This window comes from Haliaeetus albicilla, chromosome 6 (assembly GCF_947461875.1).
Source record: "Haliaeetus albicilla chromosome 6, bHalAlb1.1, whole genome shotgun sequence".
In the NCBI taxonomy this organism is placed as follows: domain Eukaryota; kingdom Metazoa; phylum Chordata; class Aves; order Accipitriformes; family Accipitridae; genus Haliaeetus; species Haliaeetus albicilla.
The window spans coordinates 16,060,959-16,077,425 of NC_091488.1; the positions used below are offsets into that span (position 1 = coordinate 16,060,959).

General features: G+C 40.0%; 1 protein-coding gene across 1 annotated transcript in view; it reads left to right on the forward strand.

Moving 5' to 3' along the window:
• The first annotated feature begins 2,594 nt into the window (after positions 1 to 2,594).
• RCAN1 (regulator of calcineurin 1) overlaps positions 2,595 to 16,467 on the forward strand; it is a 41,843-nt gene continuing 27,970 nt past the window's right edge. The window contains exon 1 of the mRNA XM_069785165.1: positions 2,595 to 2,943. Coding sequence (XP_069641266.1) covers positions 2,680 to 2,943 — 264 coding nt within the window. The 5' untranslated portion in view covers positions 2,595 to 2,679. The remainder of the gene's footprint in view (positions 2,944 to 16,467) is intronic.

Sequence of the window (16,467 nt, forward strand, 5' to 3'; positions counted from 1 at the left end):
GGCAGGTTCTGCTTCTTGACTTTAAGTTTATAGTATATGTAACAGCAGATTTCCACTCAGATTCGTCAGGTGGGATTTCTGCAGGGGGCTAGAGCTCTTGATGCAGAGAATACAGACAGATAGCTTCTTCTCAAATAGGCAAGTGTCACCACTCCTGTCAGGAAGCAACTCTGAGATGAAAGAATAAGGTTAAAAATGGCATTAGCTTGTCTGGATGCTTTAATGCTAATTTAGCATTAAAAAGTTTCAGCTTACTCATATATGTGACTTTTCTTTTAAGATACTACTTGTCTGATTTTTGTGAAAACTGGTGTGAGAACATACAGACTTACGTCACTTGGTACAACTGATCACGAAAATATCCTGTATCTAAGATGAGAGATCATCTCTCCGAAAAAGGCTTAAATGGTTCAAAACAGATTAGAGAGTCTGAAGAAACTTCTAACAGAAGAGGAGGGAGAAGGCAAACAATTATCTCTTCATGTGGTATTTTTCTTCTTGTTGTATCCTGCAAGATCTCATTAAAATTGACTGAGACCAGTAACTCATCAGTTTAAAGTCTTTGATCTGTTGGAATAAAAGGTCAGCAGTGCTAACTTAAGATAGGGTAACAGTGGTATCTCAAGGAGTGGGGCTGTTGCCTCTGCTGTAAACTTTGCACAGTGCAGATCAGCAGGTGGCACAGCATTTGCAACTGTCAAAATTAGTTTTTCACCTAGTTTAGTTTTTCATGTTGTTGCATTTTGGAAGAAAAGATCTGTAAGAGCATTTTACTTTGAGCACCAATGAAAATATTTGACATACCAGAAGTGACCTGTCATAGCCTGCATCAGTATGTTTTTAGTCTGGTTACAAAATCCGATCCCATATTTGGCACAGTAATGTTTTCCAAGTGCACACTAACATATGTTATCTACAAAAAACCAGTTAAAAACCTGTGACCTAGAATACCAGACATTATGAAATGAAACAATTTTTTTCAGTCTCCAGATAGATGACACCTGATCACAAGATCACGCTGCATGATGAAATGTTGCTTTCTAAGTAAGCCCTGGGACTCTGAGCTATAGTATAAATGCCAACTGTTTCCTCATTCATGTCTTTGAGAAGTTTCTTGTAACTGGAAATGAGAAGAAGATTAGCCCCTCAGAGGCCTTCTCATGATAAGAAGGAACTCCCGTATTTTGCCACCACTTCTCGTTCTTTACAGAACTCAAGTATGTTTTGCTAGTAGCCATGTTTTTGGTATTGAACAGGTCTCAGGTGAGAAAACAGATTTTTGACTGATGGTTCTTTCCACTTTTCAGACCTCGTTTTTTCTTATGCAACCGCGCAGGGGTAGAATATTAGGTTAGTACTTTGCCAACTACTGCCCAGCATCCTCTCACTCCCTACTGCCTTTTACTAGTCTGCATTATCCTTGTACTAGTATAGGACGTTTGATGTAGCTGTGTGAATGTCACAATAACTTTATAAAAAACTTGTGACCTTTGAAGCTCACTTCTGGGCCTTTCCCTGGAAGGCGATGCTACGTACACATATGTAAGAAAAGCATTTGTCTAGGTCAGTTAGGTCAGACTAACCAGCTTAGCACATTAGGTAAACTTTATTTTTCAACGTAGTAATGTCTGACACAAGCAGCTCCTCGAGTGTAGCCAGGGAAGGTGCAGTTGTCCTTTATGGCCTTATTGACACAGGTAAAAAAGGAAGGTTCTAAGAAAATGTCTACTTAACGTCCAAAGTAAGGAGGAAAGGACACAGAAGTGGCTTTATATGCTACCTTTCACAGACTGTAAAGTCAAACCCCTTTTTGGTCTTGGTCCAGCAATAGAATGCTTTTGAAAAAAGTACAAAGAAAAGGTGAAGATTAGCTGCACCCATTGCCAGCAAGAGGAGATGCAACTGTTCAAACAATGTTATGGCCTTTTTTTTTTCTTCTAAGCTTCCTTTCTGTTGTCTGTTCAGTGAACTGTTTGCAGAACATCAAGAGTTGGTTGGCTTGCCCTTAAAGCAGATAAGGGAATTCAGACAGACATGATGGCAACTTTTGGCAGATGTATAAGTGTTTGAGCTAGAATTTTTTTATTCATCTGCTTGCTGCATAATATTCCTTGTCCTTTAAATCAAGACGTGTTGTTCCGTGCTCCAGCCGTGCTGCCAAACACAGCTGTGCGACTGCAGCAGGCCTTGGCCTGCCCCTTGGCCCCGGGTTGCCGCGATTATCCCTGACCGGGTGGCCGCGCTCGCCAGGCATGAGCCCAACCCCAGCTGCTGGGTCACCTCGCCCCCCACCCCGCCTCGACTGCCCGGCCACCCCCCCACAGCCTGCGCCCCACGACCCGCGGGGCTCCCTCACACCCCGCCGGCCGCTCGCTGCCCTCACTCAAGATGGCGGAAGCAGCGCCTACCTCGGGCAGGCCACCTGTTGCTGCGGAGGCGGCGGCTTCCTATTGGCTCAGGCGGCGCCGCGCGCCCTGCGCGGGTGGGGGGGGGGGCAGGAAGGCGCCGGTTGCAGCGGCGCGGGGGTTAAGGAAACAAAACGGGCGCGGGGAGGGGGGGGCCTGTAAGTTTCGTGTGCGCGCGGCAAGGCGGAGGGGGGGCAAAGCCGCCGCGAGGCGCTCGACGTCGCCTCAGCGGCCGCCGGGCCCCGCCCCGCGGGGGCTCCGCTCGCCCCCGGCCATGGAGAGCGGCGGCGGCGGGAGGGGCCCGGCGGGGCAGGAGGAGCCGCCGTTCCAGCAGCCGCTGCCGCCCGGGGAAGCAGGGGACGGGGACGACGACGACGACGAAGAGGAGGAGGCGCTGCTGCTGCCGCCGCCGCCCGAGGCCGAGACGGACTGGAGCTTCGTTGACGGCGAGATGGAGGCGGTGGCGCTGCGGGACCTGCCCACCGCCACCATCGCCTGCAACCTAGACCCGCGCGTCTTCCAGGACGGCCCGTGCCGGGTGAGCGCGGCGGGCAGTCCCGCCCCACGCCGGGGGGCCGCGGGCAGGGCCGCGGGCCGGCTCCCTCTGCCGGCGAGGAGCCGCCGCTCGGCTGGGCCGGCTCCCGCCCCCCGGGGCCGCCGCCGCCGCCGCCGCCTCGGGCCGCTCGTGTGGGGAGCGGGGGCCTGCGGCGGAGGCGGGCGCTGCGGGCCGGCGGCGGGGAGGGGTGAGAGGCAGGGGGCGGCCCGCCTCCGCCCGGGTCTCGGCGGGAGCCTTGGTCTCCGTGGCCGCCCCCCGCCTCAGGAGGTGGCGGGCCGAGGCTGTGGCTCTGCGTCCCCGCCCGCTCTCCTGGCACGAAGCGAGCGTCGGGAGGCGCGGCGGCTCTGCCCCGGCTGGCCGGCCCCTCCGCGGGCCCGGTGTGTCAAGTCTTCTGCCAGGTCCCTGTCCTCGGGTCTGATGCAGAGAGGCTCAGTCCGGCGGATCCGCTGACCTGAACCCGCAGGTTAGGGCGGAGAGGTGCATAGACCAGAAGGGACCCCCCCCGCCCTCGAGCACTCTGTGCAGGGCGTTGCGGTTGCGGTGCAGCGAGGAACGGCGGTTTGCTGATGCGCCCGAAGGCGTTCGGCGCGACGCGAGGCGGCAGGCGGCGTTCGGAGGAGAGCCGGCGGCGTGGCAGGCAGGCGGTGGGCAGGGTCCCAGCGGGCGCCGAAGCCGCCTGCCTACAGGCGAACGGAGTTGTCGGGTAGCACACGCAGATCTGTGGCGCTTGTCTGGGTTGAGGACCGCTTTGTTTAAAAAAATAATCAAAACTACCAACCGTTGTTCCAGAGCAGAGAAGGATAACGGCAGCTGTCGGAGGAATACTTGTAAATCGTCTGAAGTAAACTGCAGCTCTAGGTGTAATAAGTGGACATACATATTTCAGAATTGCTTCTCTTGTTATCTGTGGCCTTCTTGATGAAGAAGGAGTTCAAATCAGTCTTAATTTTTCATCCTTCTTTTACTTGTCTCAGACCTGGCCAGAATTAAAGAATGAGTGAAGCTAACTTTTCTCTTGGTTTTTATAGTTGGTTTTGCCATCAAGCTCTTATTTTCTAGTGACTTGGCTACTGAAGGAGGCGTTTAGGTTTTAAACAGATTGAAATTGAATGAAATGGACGTGAAAAATTAGGCAATAATTGTACTGGTTTAAAATCCTATTAAAATGATTGGATGTCTCTTTGTGGAAAAACAACTTACGAGTTGTAGTAGTAGTCCAACAGCTCAACCCAGCTTACAGTTATAATGCATTAAAAATGAGCTGGAAATAGGAGATGCAGCTGCATTGCATTCCAGTTACTTTCTAAGGTTATGTAACTTTTAATGGCAATATACTTTCGTATGGCTTCAGGCACCTGCAGGTATGATGGGAATGGCAACTTTATTGGGATTTACCTTATTTACTTAAATTCAAGTTCACTACAAGTATGCTTAGGAAAAGTCCTATAGTCAGTTCTATGTAGTAATAGTATTTTCTCAGATGGATTCTTGTGACCTTGACATGCATGTTTTGAAACAGCAGTTAGGTGGATGACAACATAGATGCGTATTTCCAGGCAAGACCAGGAGTTATCTGAACACTTGAACCATTTTTCTGTCTTTCTGTTTTGATTCCAAAGAATCTCTGTCTTCAGACACCTCATTTAGATCGGGACAAAGTCTTAAGTATCCTTAACATTACAACAAAAAATTGTTTTAACTACTTTTTTTTTTTCTTGCCAAGCGCCGCAGCAGGAAGGAATGCAGATTACTTAAAATAATAACGACTTAATTTGAGGTTAATCATCTTGGCATAAACCATGCTATCTTAACCATGGATGACAGCATGCACAGTTACTGCAGCATAGCTGTTGCTTTTAAAATTTAAATTCCTAAGGCAAAGAATGGAAGAATTATCTTGAACTTGAATAAATACGTGTATCCAAGAGGCAAGAAAAGTCCTTCTGAAAGATTTATAAATAACACAAAAAAAATGTTGAGGTGCTTGGGACCTGGTATAAATGTGGTAAGTGTACACAGATTTGTAATAGATTGTTAACAAAAACCTAAGCTGTTTTTTCAATCTCAGCCATTGAAATATATAATTTAGCTTCGTTTAATACAGTTACAGAGATGGCAAGAACTAACTCTTTAAAGCTGGAAATGTATGACTGCTGTGTAGGAAAACAGCAGATTCATGGACTGGATACATTTTTAATGTGTTCTGTTGGCCAAATGTCAGGCAGTTGCAAAGAGAGAAAAGGTGGGATGAGGCACTAAGGCTGGATCTCGGACTGTTTGGATGTGTGAAAGGTGGCTTCAGCATACTGCTGTTGGATGGTATGAAAACAAAAAGGTTATATTACAAGTGGAGAAAAGATTAGTCTTCCATGCATGCATCCAGTTTTACCTTAGCATTTAATGATTCTGGTGTCCAAGAAAATGAAGGTGGTTTGGTCTAGAGTGAGAACTTAGCATCTGAAAATATTTCCAAGATTATGATAATTTTAAAAGGCTATACTTTGTTAGGGAGTTAATTTTAAGAAAATTCACTTAGTTTACTATAGGGTGTATACAGAAAAATCGAACTTGCTCTTATCAGTGTAGCAAATGGTTGTGTGGAACTTTTTCTGTGATGATAAAGGAATGAGTAAAGGTATTGTAAAATATAACATCACCAGACATAGCATTTTATAAATAGTCTATGAATTTTGGTGGTGCAATGTGTTGTCTTCTGTTTTGTGAACTTCCTACTTTTTTTGCAGTGTATGTAACACTCCTAAAATACCTTGTCTACGTAATTAGTGGGTTTTTTCTCTTCAATAGGCCCCTTAATAATCCTGGATTGCCCTATTTGAGGAGGGTTGTTCCAATTAAAGGTGAGATAGGACAGCTAGGCAACAGCTGGCAACAACTATTTCTATTTTGCCCTCCCCCTTCCCAAACAGTGATTTGCACTTGAAATGCTGGTTGTATGTTCCTGCTCTTCCTCTCTTTCTTTTTTTTTTAAATTTTTTTATTGAGGTGTAGATGTCAGTTGAGAAAGCTGAAGAAGTTTTATTGGGTTTGAGATTAATCTCTTAAAAATAGACTATCCTATCAAGTAAGGTTATAGTTCTAGTAAATGACAATTTGTTATCTGCTTTATTCTCATAAGAATGAATGTGACTTGCTTAAATAAATACCTCATGGCTAGTTTTTCAATGTAAGTTCCAAAATCTTCCAGAGAATGTTTAAAGACTCTCAAGTTTTTCTAAAGCACAGTTGAAAGAATACATATAGATTCTGCATCCTCTTTTGTTTTCACTGAAGTACAAGAAATTATCTTAAATTAAAACCCTGTATCTGATTTTCGTGTTGGCTAATTACCTTGGAAAAATGCTATTCTGATTTCCCCAAATGTCTTTTACTTCTAACCCCCAGCTTTTTGGTAGTTTTAATGTTGACTCTATGCTTGAGGAATTGTAATTCTTTCCTAGGGAAAAGCAATATTTCTTCATACAACATGCAGTTGAGTTTGATCTATTGTAACTGTATTCCTGTGTACTCATTTACCAAAAAAAAAAAAAGTGTCAGTAGCTAATTACCAGAGCCAGCAATTATGCTTTTGCATATTTCCAATCCTCCTCAAGTGGTATTCAATCTTTAAGAGCCTTTTTATGTCAGTAGAGGACACTCGGGTTTTTTTATAGAACTTGTACTGTCAAGTGGCAAGTCCAGCAGGTAATATGCTTGCTTGTATCTTGTAATCCTGAAGGGATGTGGCATACTTCACTGATGACTTTAAAGTTCTGGGTACAGCCACAGGGGGGCTAAATAACTTCATTTATGCCCTGGTAGTCTCTTGCTAAGTAGGTTACCTAGGTCTGTTCTAACTGTCAGGTTTCCATTTCAGCTTAGTTGTAGACAAGTATCACTCATTTAATTTGTGAAGAGTAAAAGAGGAATGTAAAGAGTACCTAGAAAGAATTCAACTTTGGGCTACTGAGAAAAGAATTGTTTTTTAGGACTAGAGATGAGAGATTTTTGATGGCAGCTAACTTTCCTTATAACAAGTTAAATTCCTTAAATTACTTTAAAATATCTGTAATTGCCTTAATCTGCTAAGTCTCGCAAATTACTGCAAACTAATGAATGTAGCGGAAGGTTTCCTGTAGTTAAGGAAAATTTACATTTGTAGATAACTCTTGAAAACAGGCTGTTATATCATGATAATAGTTTTTGTCTGGAGCTTGCTAGGGAAAACTTCACTGAGAGTTGTATTTTTAAAGAATAGTGTGTGTCCTCAAATAACCTCCAGTGGCAAGCAAAAGTAGAACTGGCTGTGAAACAGTGTCTGTGATCATTTATTAAAAAAAAATTAAAAAATTATAATTGTGTTTGACGATAAGGCCTAAATAAAGTCAGAAATCTTTCCAGTAGTATAACTAAGAAAAAAAGCAGTAATGGCAGGTGTATTGAATCTTGTTAATGATTATCATAGCTTTAAAATTCTATTCTTCCTTTAGCTTTATATAGTTTCAGTATGGAAAAAACTTGTTTGTGAACTGATCTGAAAATAAAGCTGTTGTTAAATGAGCCGTACTTTTAGAAATTTTTAATTGACTTACAGCCTACTGGAATAATCATGAGATGTTGAATGCCTTTCGTGGTTTTTTTAAATACTTAGGGAATTACTTCTACTTTACAGGAAATCTGTCAAATTTCTCAGCAGTATTTACAAAACTTTCTTTACAAAATAGTGCTTTGGTTTTCTGGTAATCTCTTCCTGTCTCGGTCACATGCTTCATTAATCCTTTTACTTAAAGTTTGTTAATCTGCTTAGATCACATTTTTAAAAAATATTTTGAAAGTAAATTTCAAAAAGGTGAGCATTTTTACATGTTTATATTTTTGTGACCACAGCTCTGGTTTTGGCAAAATGTTCCCTAATAGGAATGTAAAAACTACTTAATGGTATCTGTACTTTTCGGCTCATATTTTGAAAGTTTTCATGCTTTCTCTGCCAGTGTTAAATCATTTTTTTGTGACAACATTTATAGTTCTTTCTAGGTTATTGTTTTCCAGAAAAGCCCAGGGTTAAGTTTGTTGTTCAAAATCATAGCCCAATAACCTGTTTTTACACTGAACAGTAAAACGATTTATTAAAAAAAAATTAAAAATCATCCATTATGAAAATTTTTGCAATAAAACTTCTGAAAGTATTTAGCTCCTCTACTTTCAGATGATGCAGATTTATTCTGCAGCTATTAACAGGTTAAGGCAGACTTTTGAGTGACTAGAAGTCTGGAAGCCATATAGCTATAATGTTATGGCTGACGTAATAATCTTTGACGTTACAGCAGAGCATAATAACATCCTAATGCAGTTTTATGGCTCCTGGGATGCATCCAGTCTGCCAAGTGCACAAGCAGAACTTGATCATATCTCTGCATCTGAGGACAAACATGAACTCCTGAGAGTCGCTGGGATGCCTAACATCTTCAGTTTCTGAGGGTCTTTGGAAAAAATCTTTTTTTGCCTAAAAAGATAGCATACTTTATGAATAATGTGAAGAGTTCTAACACTTTATACTGTATATGCATTCTGTATGGAAACCTTAGCAATAGTCATGAAGAGGTGAAATACCCAGAGAGTGAAGTTAGAGTATTCCTCACTTTGAAGACAAAAGCTATACACTTTATAGACTATAAGTGAATAGAGATTTTAATGCTTGTAGTTTGCTTGGTGATGACACTGTCCTGGGTTTTTTTGGTCTGTTCTTTCTATCCTATGCCTTAATAAGAAAATGTAATTAAAATATGAATATTGTTCTACATATTATCAAGTATTAAAGTTGTATTCAATCTTAGTGTGTCTGTTTAAAGGATGGTGTCTTCAGTCTTCTCACTTGAGTAGGTTTTTTTTTTTGGCCTGTGAACCTGGAGTAGGTTTTCTAGTTGCTCCTTTCCAGTTCTCATGTGGGATGCTGAGATGTGATTTGAATAAATTTCAAATAAATAATTCAATAAAATTCAAATCGCAAAGGTGATTTGAATAAGTTTTGAGCTGAATACTCTATTTTCTGCTGGAGTAGAAGGATTTGAAGAGACTGTACAGTATAAAATGTTTTAGTCAAGCAATGCTTGACTGCTTTTTTTCATATACTTGGACTTTGAGGCATTGAATAGTGATTTAGGTGGCTTCCTTTAACCGTTGTCCACATGTTATCTGTGCTTTCACGAGAAGTATAACTAATACCATGGAACTGTAGTAGAAAGGCTGATATCACAAGGGGAGGGAGAATTACTTTAATTTCGGTAGCTCTTTGTTGTGCTCAAGGCATTTCAGAGTGCATCATAACCAGTTGAAGCCTTGATAAAATAAGGTGCTAACAGAGAACCCTCATGCTGCAGCTTTCAGTATATTGATCTTGTTAAGAGGATGTATTTGAGAGCAGATTCAGGTTTATATCACCCTTGGACCCTTTATAGGTCTCCTAGGTCAGGTGAAAATATCGAAATACTTTTTTCTATGTCAAAAATCCACTACTATTTAAGTCCTTAAAGTCTGCTGATCATTCTTCAAGCAAACAATGCAAATACCTTTATAAGTAGAAATAAAATGAAGTATATAATATTTATATAATATGCTAACATAAGTCATACATATGGGGTGAAAATAAGAGTAAGCAACAGTCAAATTTATCATTGTTTAGAAACAATTTCAGTACTGCTGCACAAGGTGGTTGTTGCGTGGCTTAAAAATACCTAAAAGTAAAACCAGATATTGGAGATATTAAAAAAATATTTCTGGATGATCCAATGCTCTAGTCATTAGCTCAAAGTCATGAAAAAAGATCATAGGCAAGATCTGTGCTACAACAAGATTAAGAGCTTTAATCTTCCTGGAGAATCAAATGGAAACTTGGAAGAACTTTGTCTGGTTTAAATCACTGTGCTCTGGTCACACCAACAAGTCTAGTATACATTAGAACACTATGGAGAACATTTCCTTATATTCTTTGCTATCTATCTTTCTTTTAGGAGCAAATTTAGCTTTGTTCTTCAGGAATACTGGCACATACATACCAGTGTAAAAAGAAAAATATGAAAATAACTACAGAATGTTAGATGTAATAACTAACTTGAAGCTTATCCCAAACACGTCTCAATAATATAAGCATTAATAAAATTATTAAGATCAGCAATGACTGAACTGTCCTATACACAGTGGTTTAAAATGATAAAAAGACAGTCTTTTTGGCAGCAATCATACAGAAAGCTTAACTCTACAGCAGTTTGTCACTGAAATTGCTTATTCAGTTGAGCAAGTTTTAATAAGCAATGTTTGTAAACATAAGTAATATTGGTCATTAATAAAGAATATGCTTTTTAATGTCAACAATGTCGGAAGAACTGAAAATGGAAAATGAGGAAAATAATTTAAAAATGGTTACTCAAAGTTCATATATGGTACATTAAATAGAAATGATATTGTAGTTTGGGTTTTGTTCTTATATGTGTGAAAACAGACTGGAGTTCTGGATGTGCAGTTTTGTTTTCATTGTTTTTTTTAATGGTATTCTAACAAAGATGTGCCACCTCCCTCAAATGGGATGTTAGGTGGTTTTAATTGGGGTTGGTTTGGGTTTTTTCCTCTTGGAGACGCTTCTCCAGTTAGTGAGGAAAAATTAAGTTATTGTTGTTACTGATAAATAATCCAAGAGCTGTTTTGAAACCAATGTGGCAGGTAAAACTGAATGTGAAAGAACAGTTGGTGAAGCTAGTTAATGTTTTCTGCCTACTAATTTATAAAAAATGTAAGGTAATTCAGAAACCGTGCTTTTCACTGAGACCTCAACTTGGTGAAACAAAGCCCGACAACTGTGACATGGAGATTGTGGGTGTTTTTTTGAGTTGGGATTTTTTCCCCTCAAGATGATACAGCTGATTATAGAAGTATTTGAGGGATGGACCCAACTGAGACTTGTCAGTAACATAGGGACTTCACGTTGTCTGTGATGAGAGGTTTCTAGACACCTTTGGCCTAAAAGCAACTAGGAATGACTTTATAATTAGTTACAGTTTTTTCCATTCAGATAGCCAGAACCAGTCCCCCAAGGGAAACTATTTTTTAAGTCTTAGGAGATCATTCACGCAGTATAAATTATTGTAACCTGGCATTTATGAAGGATTTTCAGGTGCCTTAAAAAAAAAAAAAAACACCACCAAAAAAAACCCACAAAAAACAACACCCCTCCCCCCAAAAAACCCAAAACAAAAAACCAACCCCCCAGCCAACCAACTCTCTCCCCCCCCCCCAATCAAAAAAAAAACAAAACCAAAAAACCCCACAACTCAGGCTCCATCACGTTCTACCAAAAAAGTTTGAAGTGTAAAGGATTGTCATTTCCATGAGAGAGGGGAGATGTGGGAGTGAGCCACTGTGTGGAATGTCTGTATTCTCCCCCCCCCCCCCCCCCCAAGAATATGAGAATATGCTGGAAATGGTTTAGCAAAGCTGAAATATTCACTGTCTTCAATCAACCTGAAGCTGGGACTGAGGTCTAAAATATGTTGGGTTTTTAATTTATTTTTCATGTGTGTAACGCATAATTAAACTGTGGAAGTCATTGTCCTAGAATGTTTGGGACTCCAGGAGCCTAATATTAAAAAAGGGGTGGGACTGATTAATGCATAGTAGTATCTTATCAGGCACAGTGATTAGGGTGTAACTTAATCCTCAGAGTTTGTGAAGTGCTATTGCCAGGTTTAGATGGGAGAAGAGTAGTCTATACATACCTGGCTTTCTATACCTTTTGTCTCTTCCTCCAAGCATTTCTTACTGCCAGAGATAACTGGAATGGCTTTCTTCTTTTCATTAACTGTGTGAGTCATTATTTATCACTGGTCCCACTCATAAAAGCAGAGCTACCAATACTTGTAGCATGTACAGTGGATTTAATTTATTAAAATGTAACCTCATTGTCCAAGATAAACTTTCCTCTTCAGATAGTTCAGAAGTTAAGAGTTGGATTTGAATTGTTTTTCCTTTTGAGGTTTCTGGTTTTGGAGTTATTTTGATGTTGGCTGACTTCCTGGAAGGAGAACACACTCTTAGCTATTGAGCTGAGAGTACGTTGCAAACCTAATGAGTTGGATTTTAGTTACTTGTTGTTCCTGAAGTACAAAATGTATTATGAAAATGCAACACACACACTGTGAACACCGTAAACTGTGAGACAGTATATCTCTTTGATGGAACAGTGGTTTTAGGAGTGGTAAATGTGACCAAACTGCCCTATTACGAGAGTAAAGTAGAAGTGAGTTGAAAGTATTGTGATTAGTTTTTCCTGTCTATATTCAGCCTGGCTGAAGGATGTTTCTGACAGGATAAACTTGAGTCATTTGGCAGACAATTGGCAAGGAGAAAAATAAGGTGCTTTTGGCACTTGTCTCCTGGAAGCTCGTGAGGCATACGTAGAAACTGCTGTAAAAACTTAATGCTGTAAAAGGTGTATGTCCAGTCTTTTAGCCATAAATGTGCTGGGTTGCATGTTGGTTTTGAGTGGAGATTATGGTGAGATTAGGACTGTTTGATAAATGGATTGATATACATGTGTGTCTGTATCACACTCTTTAGAAAAAAATTTAAAAAGATCTTGGTATCCTTAAAAATAGAGTCGAACTTTGACTTTTAGGTGCTGTACAGGCGAGTAAAACAAAGTCACTTTATTTTCTTTCATTGACAGAATACCATTCTGGAAGCTTCCGTGAAGGTTTAGGCCTGCTTTCAAAACAAGGGACTGTCTGGATGAAAAGCCCTCTTAAAAATCAGGATGCTTTCTAAATAAAAACTGGCTGAAAGACATGGAGAATTGTTTCTTTTTTTCCTAGAGGTAGTGTTTGCTTTTTCTGTAGAAATAGGAAGCCAGAGTAACTGAGCTGGTGAAGTGCCAGAAGATGCAGGCTGTATTGTTATAATGAATTGGTTTTTTCCTTTTTCCAGTTTTTGTAGGTGAAGAAGCCATTCATAATCTATTTAGTTAAATACACATCCGTGGGCTTCTAGTGAAAATATGAGAAATGAAGGGTGTAACCCAACAAATGTAGATAATGCCTGTTATGAAATGTGTTAAGAACAACTCCAATATTTGATATTTCATTATAGAATTTTGATAATTATTCAGGGCTGATGGCTTTGCTAGGAAGCTGCAGTACTAATATGTGCATTAATACAGAAGGCTGAGGCTACTTTTAGTCCTGCTTTTTGTCTAAAAGTGGGTATATGTATGTTGCAGACTGGTTTGCCCAGTTCAGGGAGGAGAATGAAATTAAATATGGGCAAAAGGAGGAAAGATGAGATAAGAACTAAAATGCATGTTTCTTGGAGGTTGTGGTATTAAATAATAAGAGATATTTTCTTGGGTCAAGCAGAACATACATACTTGTGAAGTATTGCAGAGAAAGCTTATGTGTGTGGCTTGTGTAAGTGAGATGGAATCAATGGGAACTCATGAGTGGTATTTGTCCAACTTGTAGGTATGTGGATACTTCTTTGCAGGATGGATTTTTTTTTTAAATCAATTTCCTGTAGTTAGACTACTTGGCACTTTGGCCATATCACATCAAGCTGATAGCAAAGATCGGTTGGCTAATGGAAACAGTGATTAAGGGCTTGAATTTTCCTGAAGCTCCAGGGAGATAGTGAAACAGCTGCTGTTGCAGGCAGTGGAAAGTATGAATAACTCTTGCCTGGGGTTGTATAACTAAAAGAATAATCGGATCAGAGACTAGGTTAAATCGTTGTGACTTCTCTTAAAAATGCTGTTAGCCCATGTGCTCACAGCTCATTACAGCATATAATTTAAGGACACTAAATAGAGCCCACCTATTAGGCATGAATAGATAAAGCTTTCACATCAGGAGTCAGATATTTTTCTCTTGAGAAAGGAGTGGGGGAGAAGGTCATTTGCCTGAGAGGTATATAATAACTTTGAACACATTTTAAAAGTTTTTTTCCTTTGGTATATGCCAAGCAAACTAGTAACCTAGCCTGTAGCAGATTAAGTGCAGTAATTCTTCACAGGAGAGCCCATAGCAGATTAAGTGCAGTAATTCTTCACAGGAGACAATTTCAGGAGAGATTTTTCCTTAATTAACTGCTTGAGATGCAGCTATGTCTCTTGTTTCTTCCTTAGTAAGTTGCCAAAATAAAACTCCGTTCTTATCAATATTAGACTGCAATGATGAAAGTTTTTATCTCTTCAGCTGAAAAAAGTGAAAACCAAAAATTTCTCTAGAAGGGGCAGGGGAAGCAGTGAAATGCAGAACTGTATTGTTTTCAGCAGTGTTAATAGAAGTGTAAGTTCATAAACAAAAAACATTGCCTTGAATATTCAGGAGTTCATAATGATTTCAGGAGTTATTTTCCAATACTCATCTCTTTTTCCCCTTCAGTCAAAACAGATGTGTTCTTCCCGTATAAACAAAGAAATTAAACACATCCTGAAAGCTCTACTGTTAAGTGCTTCAAAAGCTTTAAATGCCAGTGTTTTTTGTTACCAGTAGTGTTTCAACAGCAAAATTACCCTGAGGCATCTCTGATTAGGTCAGATGGTCATATGTCTATTTTGCTGGTTTTTTTTTTTAGTGCTAAGATATTGCCACTAGCAGTTGAAGTAGTTCAGCTCTTGTGTTGCTATTGTGTGGCTGCTGCAATGAAAGGGTTGGTTGCATAGGAAGCTTCACAAACTTTGCAGACAGGTTATTGGACTGTTAAAAAGCTGGAATTGATTATATTGTAGTATGTTTGCAAATACAGGTTATATTAATTTGTCACAGTATCTAGTATGTCACTAACTTAACATGCCTGAGAATTACGGTATGTTAGACATTAACCTTAACAAAAATGCATGTGATTTAGGATAAAATCCAGACTCTTCTGTGGCTCCTTTTAGTATCTTTATTAGTATATTTTTAAAATGCTTTTGAAATTTCTAGTTCTGCATAGTATATTCTTAGAAGTACAGTAACTAGTTGCAATTATATTGTTGTTCTGCTACCTACCCAGAACATTCTTTAAAAATATTTTGAAACTATCTTCCATTCTTCTTTCCCTGACTCCAGTGGAAATTTTCATTCTTTGAAGTTCACAAAAATACCAGCCAGCTTCTGAACAACTACTGTGGTTTTCTGAAGACTCCTGTTAGAGTATAATTTTTTTTTCCTTGACTTTTGTTTTTCCCTTAGTCACAGAGAACATGTCAGAAGATTGGTCAGAAGATGAACACTGCAACTTTTACTTGCCTATGGTACTATCTTTCATACTTAAACAAATACTGTTGTCACGCTATAAAGAACTAGCCATTAAAAAAGCCTCAAAATGCATGCTGTTTTTATACAGTTTCATCCTTATCTTCTTTCTAACTTTGCACTCCCTCAGGTAGTAGTTTTGGCATAATATAGTTGCATTTTTGTAATGACAGTAAGTAGTTAATTGCAGAAGTATTTTTCATTAAATTCTGTCAGGATTATGGCTGTATTTTCACTCATTATGACAGTTCATGTACCTGTCATAGCTGAAAAGCCACCATAACAGTTTAGAAAAATGTTTTGGGGACAACTCCTGCTTTACTTTTTGGAAATGACAGCTAAAGATCAAAATTAAAAAAAAAAAAAAAAAAAAAATCACTAAAATGCACATTCATGTTGCAAGTTTTTAAAAAAAAAGGAAGACAAAAGCCAAGATAGTATCTAGGTTTAGTTTCACCTGTTAATGATCTTTGTCATTTAGAGGATAAACTGGGTATCTTAGGTAAAATCTGGCACACATATGGAGACTGAATTTTAAATATAAGCTATATTAAGCGCACTAGAGTGATAGCTGACAACATGCAGCAAAGCATATTTGTATCAATAGAAATGCCCCAAGCACCCACTTTGCTTTTAGGAAAACAGAAGCAGCAGAACTGAAAGTGAGAGGAGGAGGTTATTCCTGTCGTGTGATGAGGGAAGTGTCGATGAATTAGGCTACTGTGGAAGCATCCTGGCAACAGTGGACTTGCAATCTTGGAAGAGGCCATTCTTTCTGCGCAGCTGCCCTGTACTCTAGTGCCCTTATCACTGAGGCAGGGACGCAGGCCTTTTGAAGGCTCTGAAGTGAGTGGGCCAAGTAGATAACAAGGCTGCAGCTGGATAGCTGCTGTGGCTTGTGAGTTGCTTCCAATAGCACAGTTCACAGTTTCTAAGAAATGCACCTTAGAATTGTCGTCAGATTTTGCCTCATTCCTGGCATTAGGTTATACGTGTGCATGAGCTTGTCCAGTGTTGCCGAACATCACATTCTGGCGTGAATGAACTGTGTTTGTGTAAGAGTGTTGCCTCTTTGTCTGTTATGTTTGTTCCTTCCCTTCTGAAAATGCTAAGCATACTCTTAAAGCTGATGACAATTCTGAGATCTGTGCATGCCCAATGGAAACAAAATAGAAATTGCCAGCTTCTTTCTTGGGAATCTCTGAAAAGCTGGCTTCTGGATACTGTAAAT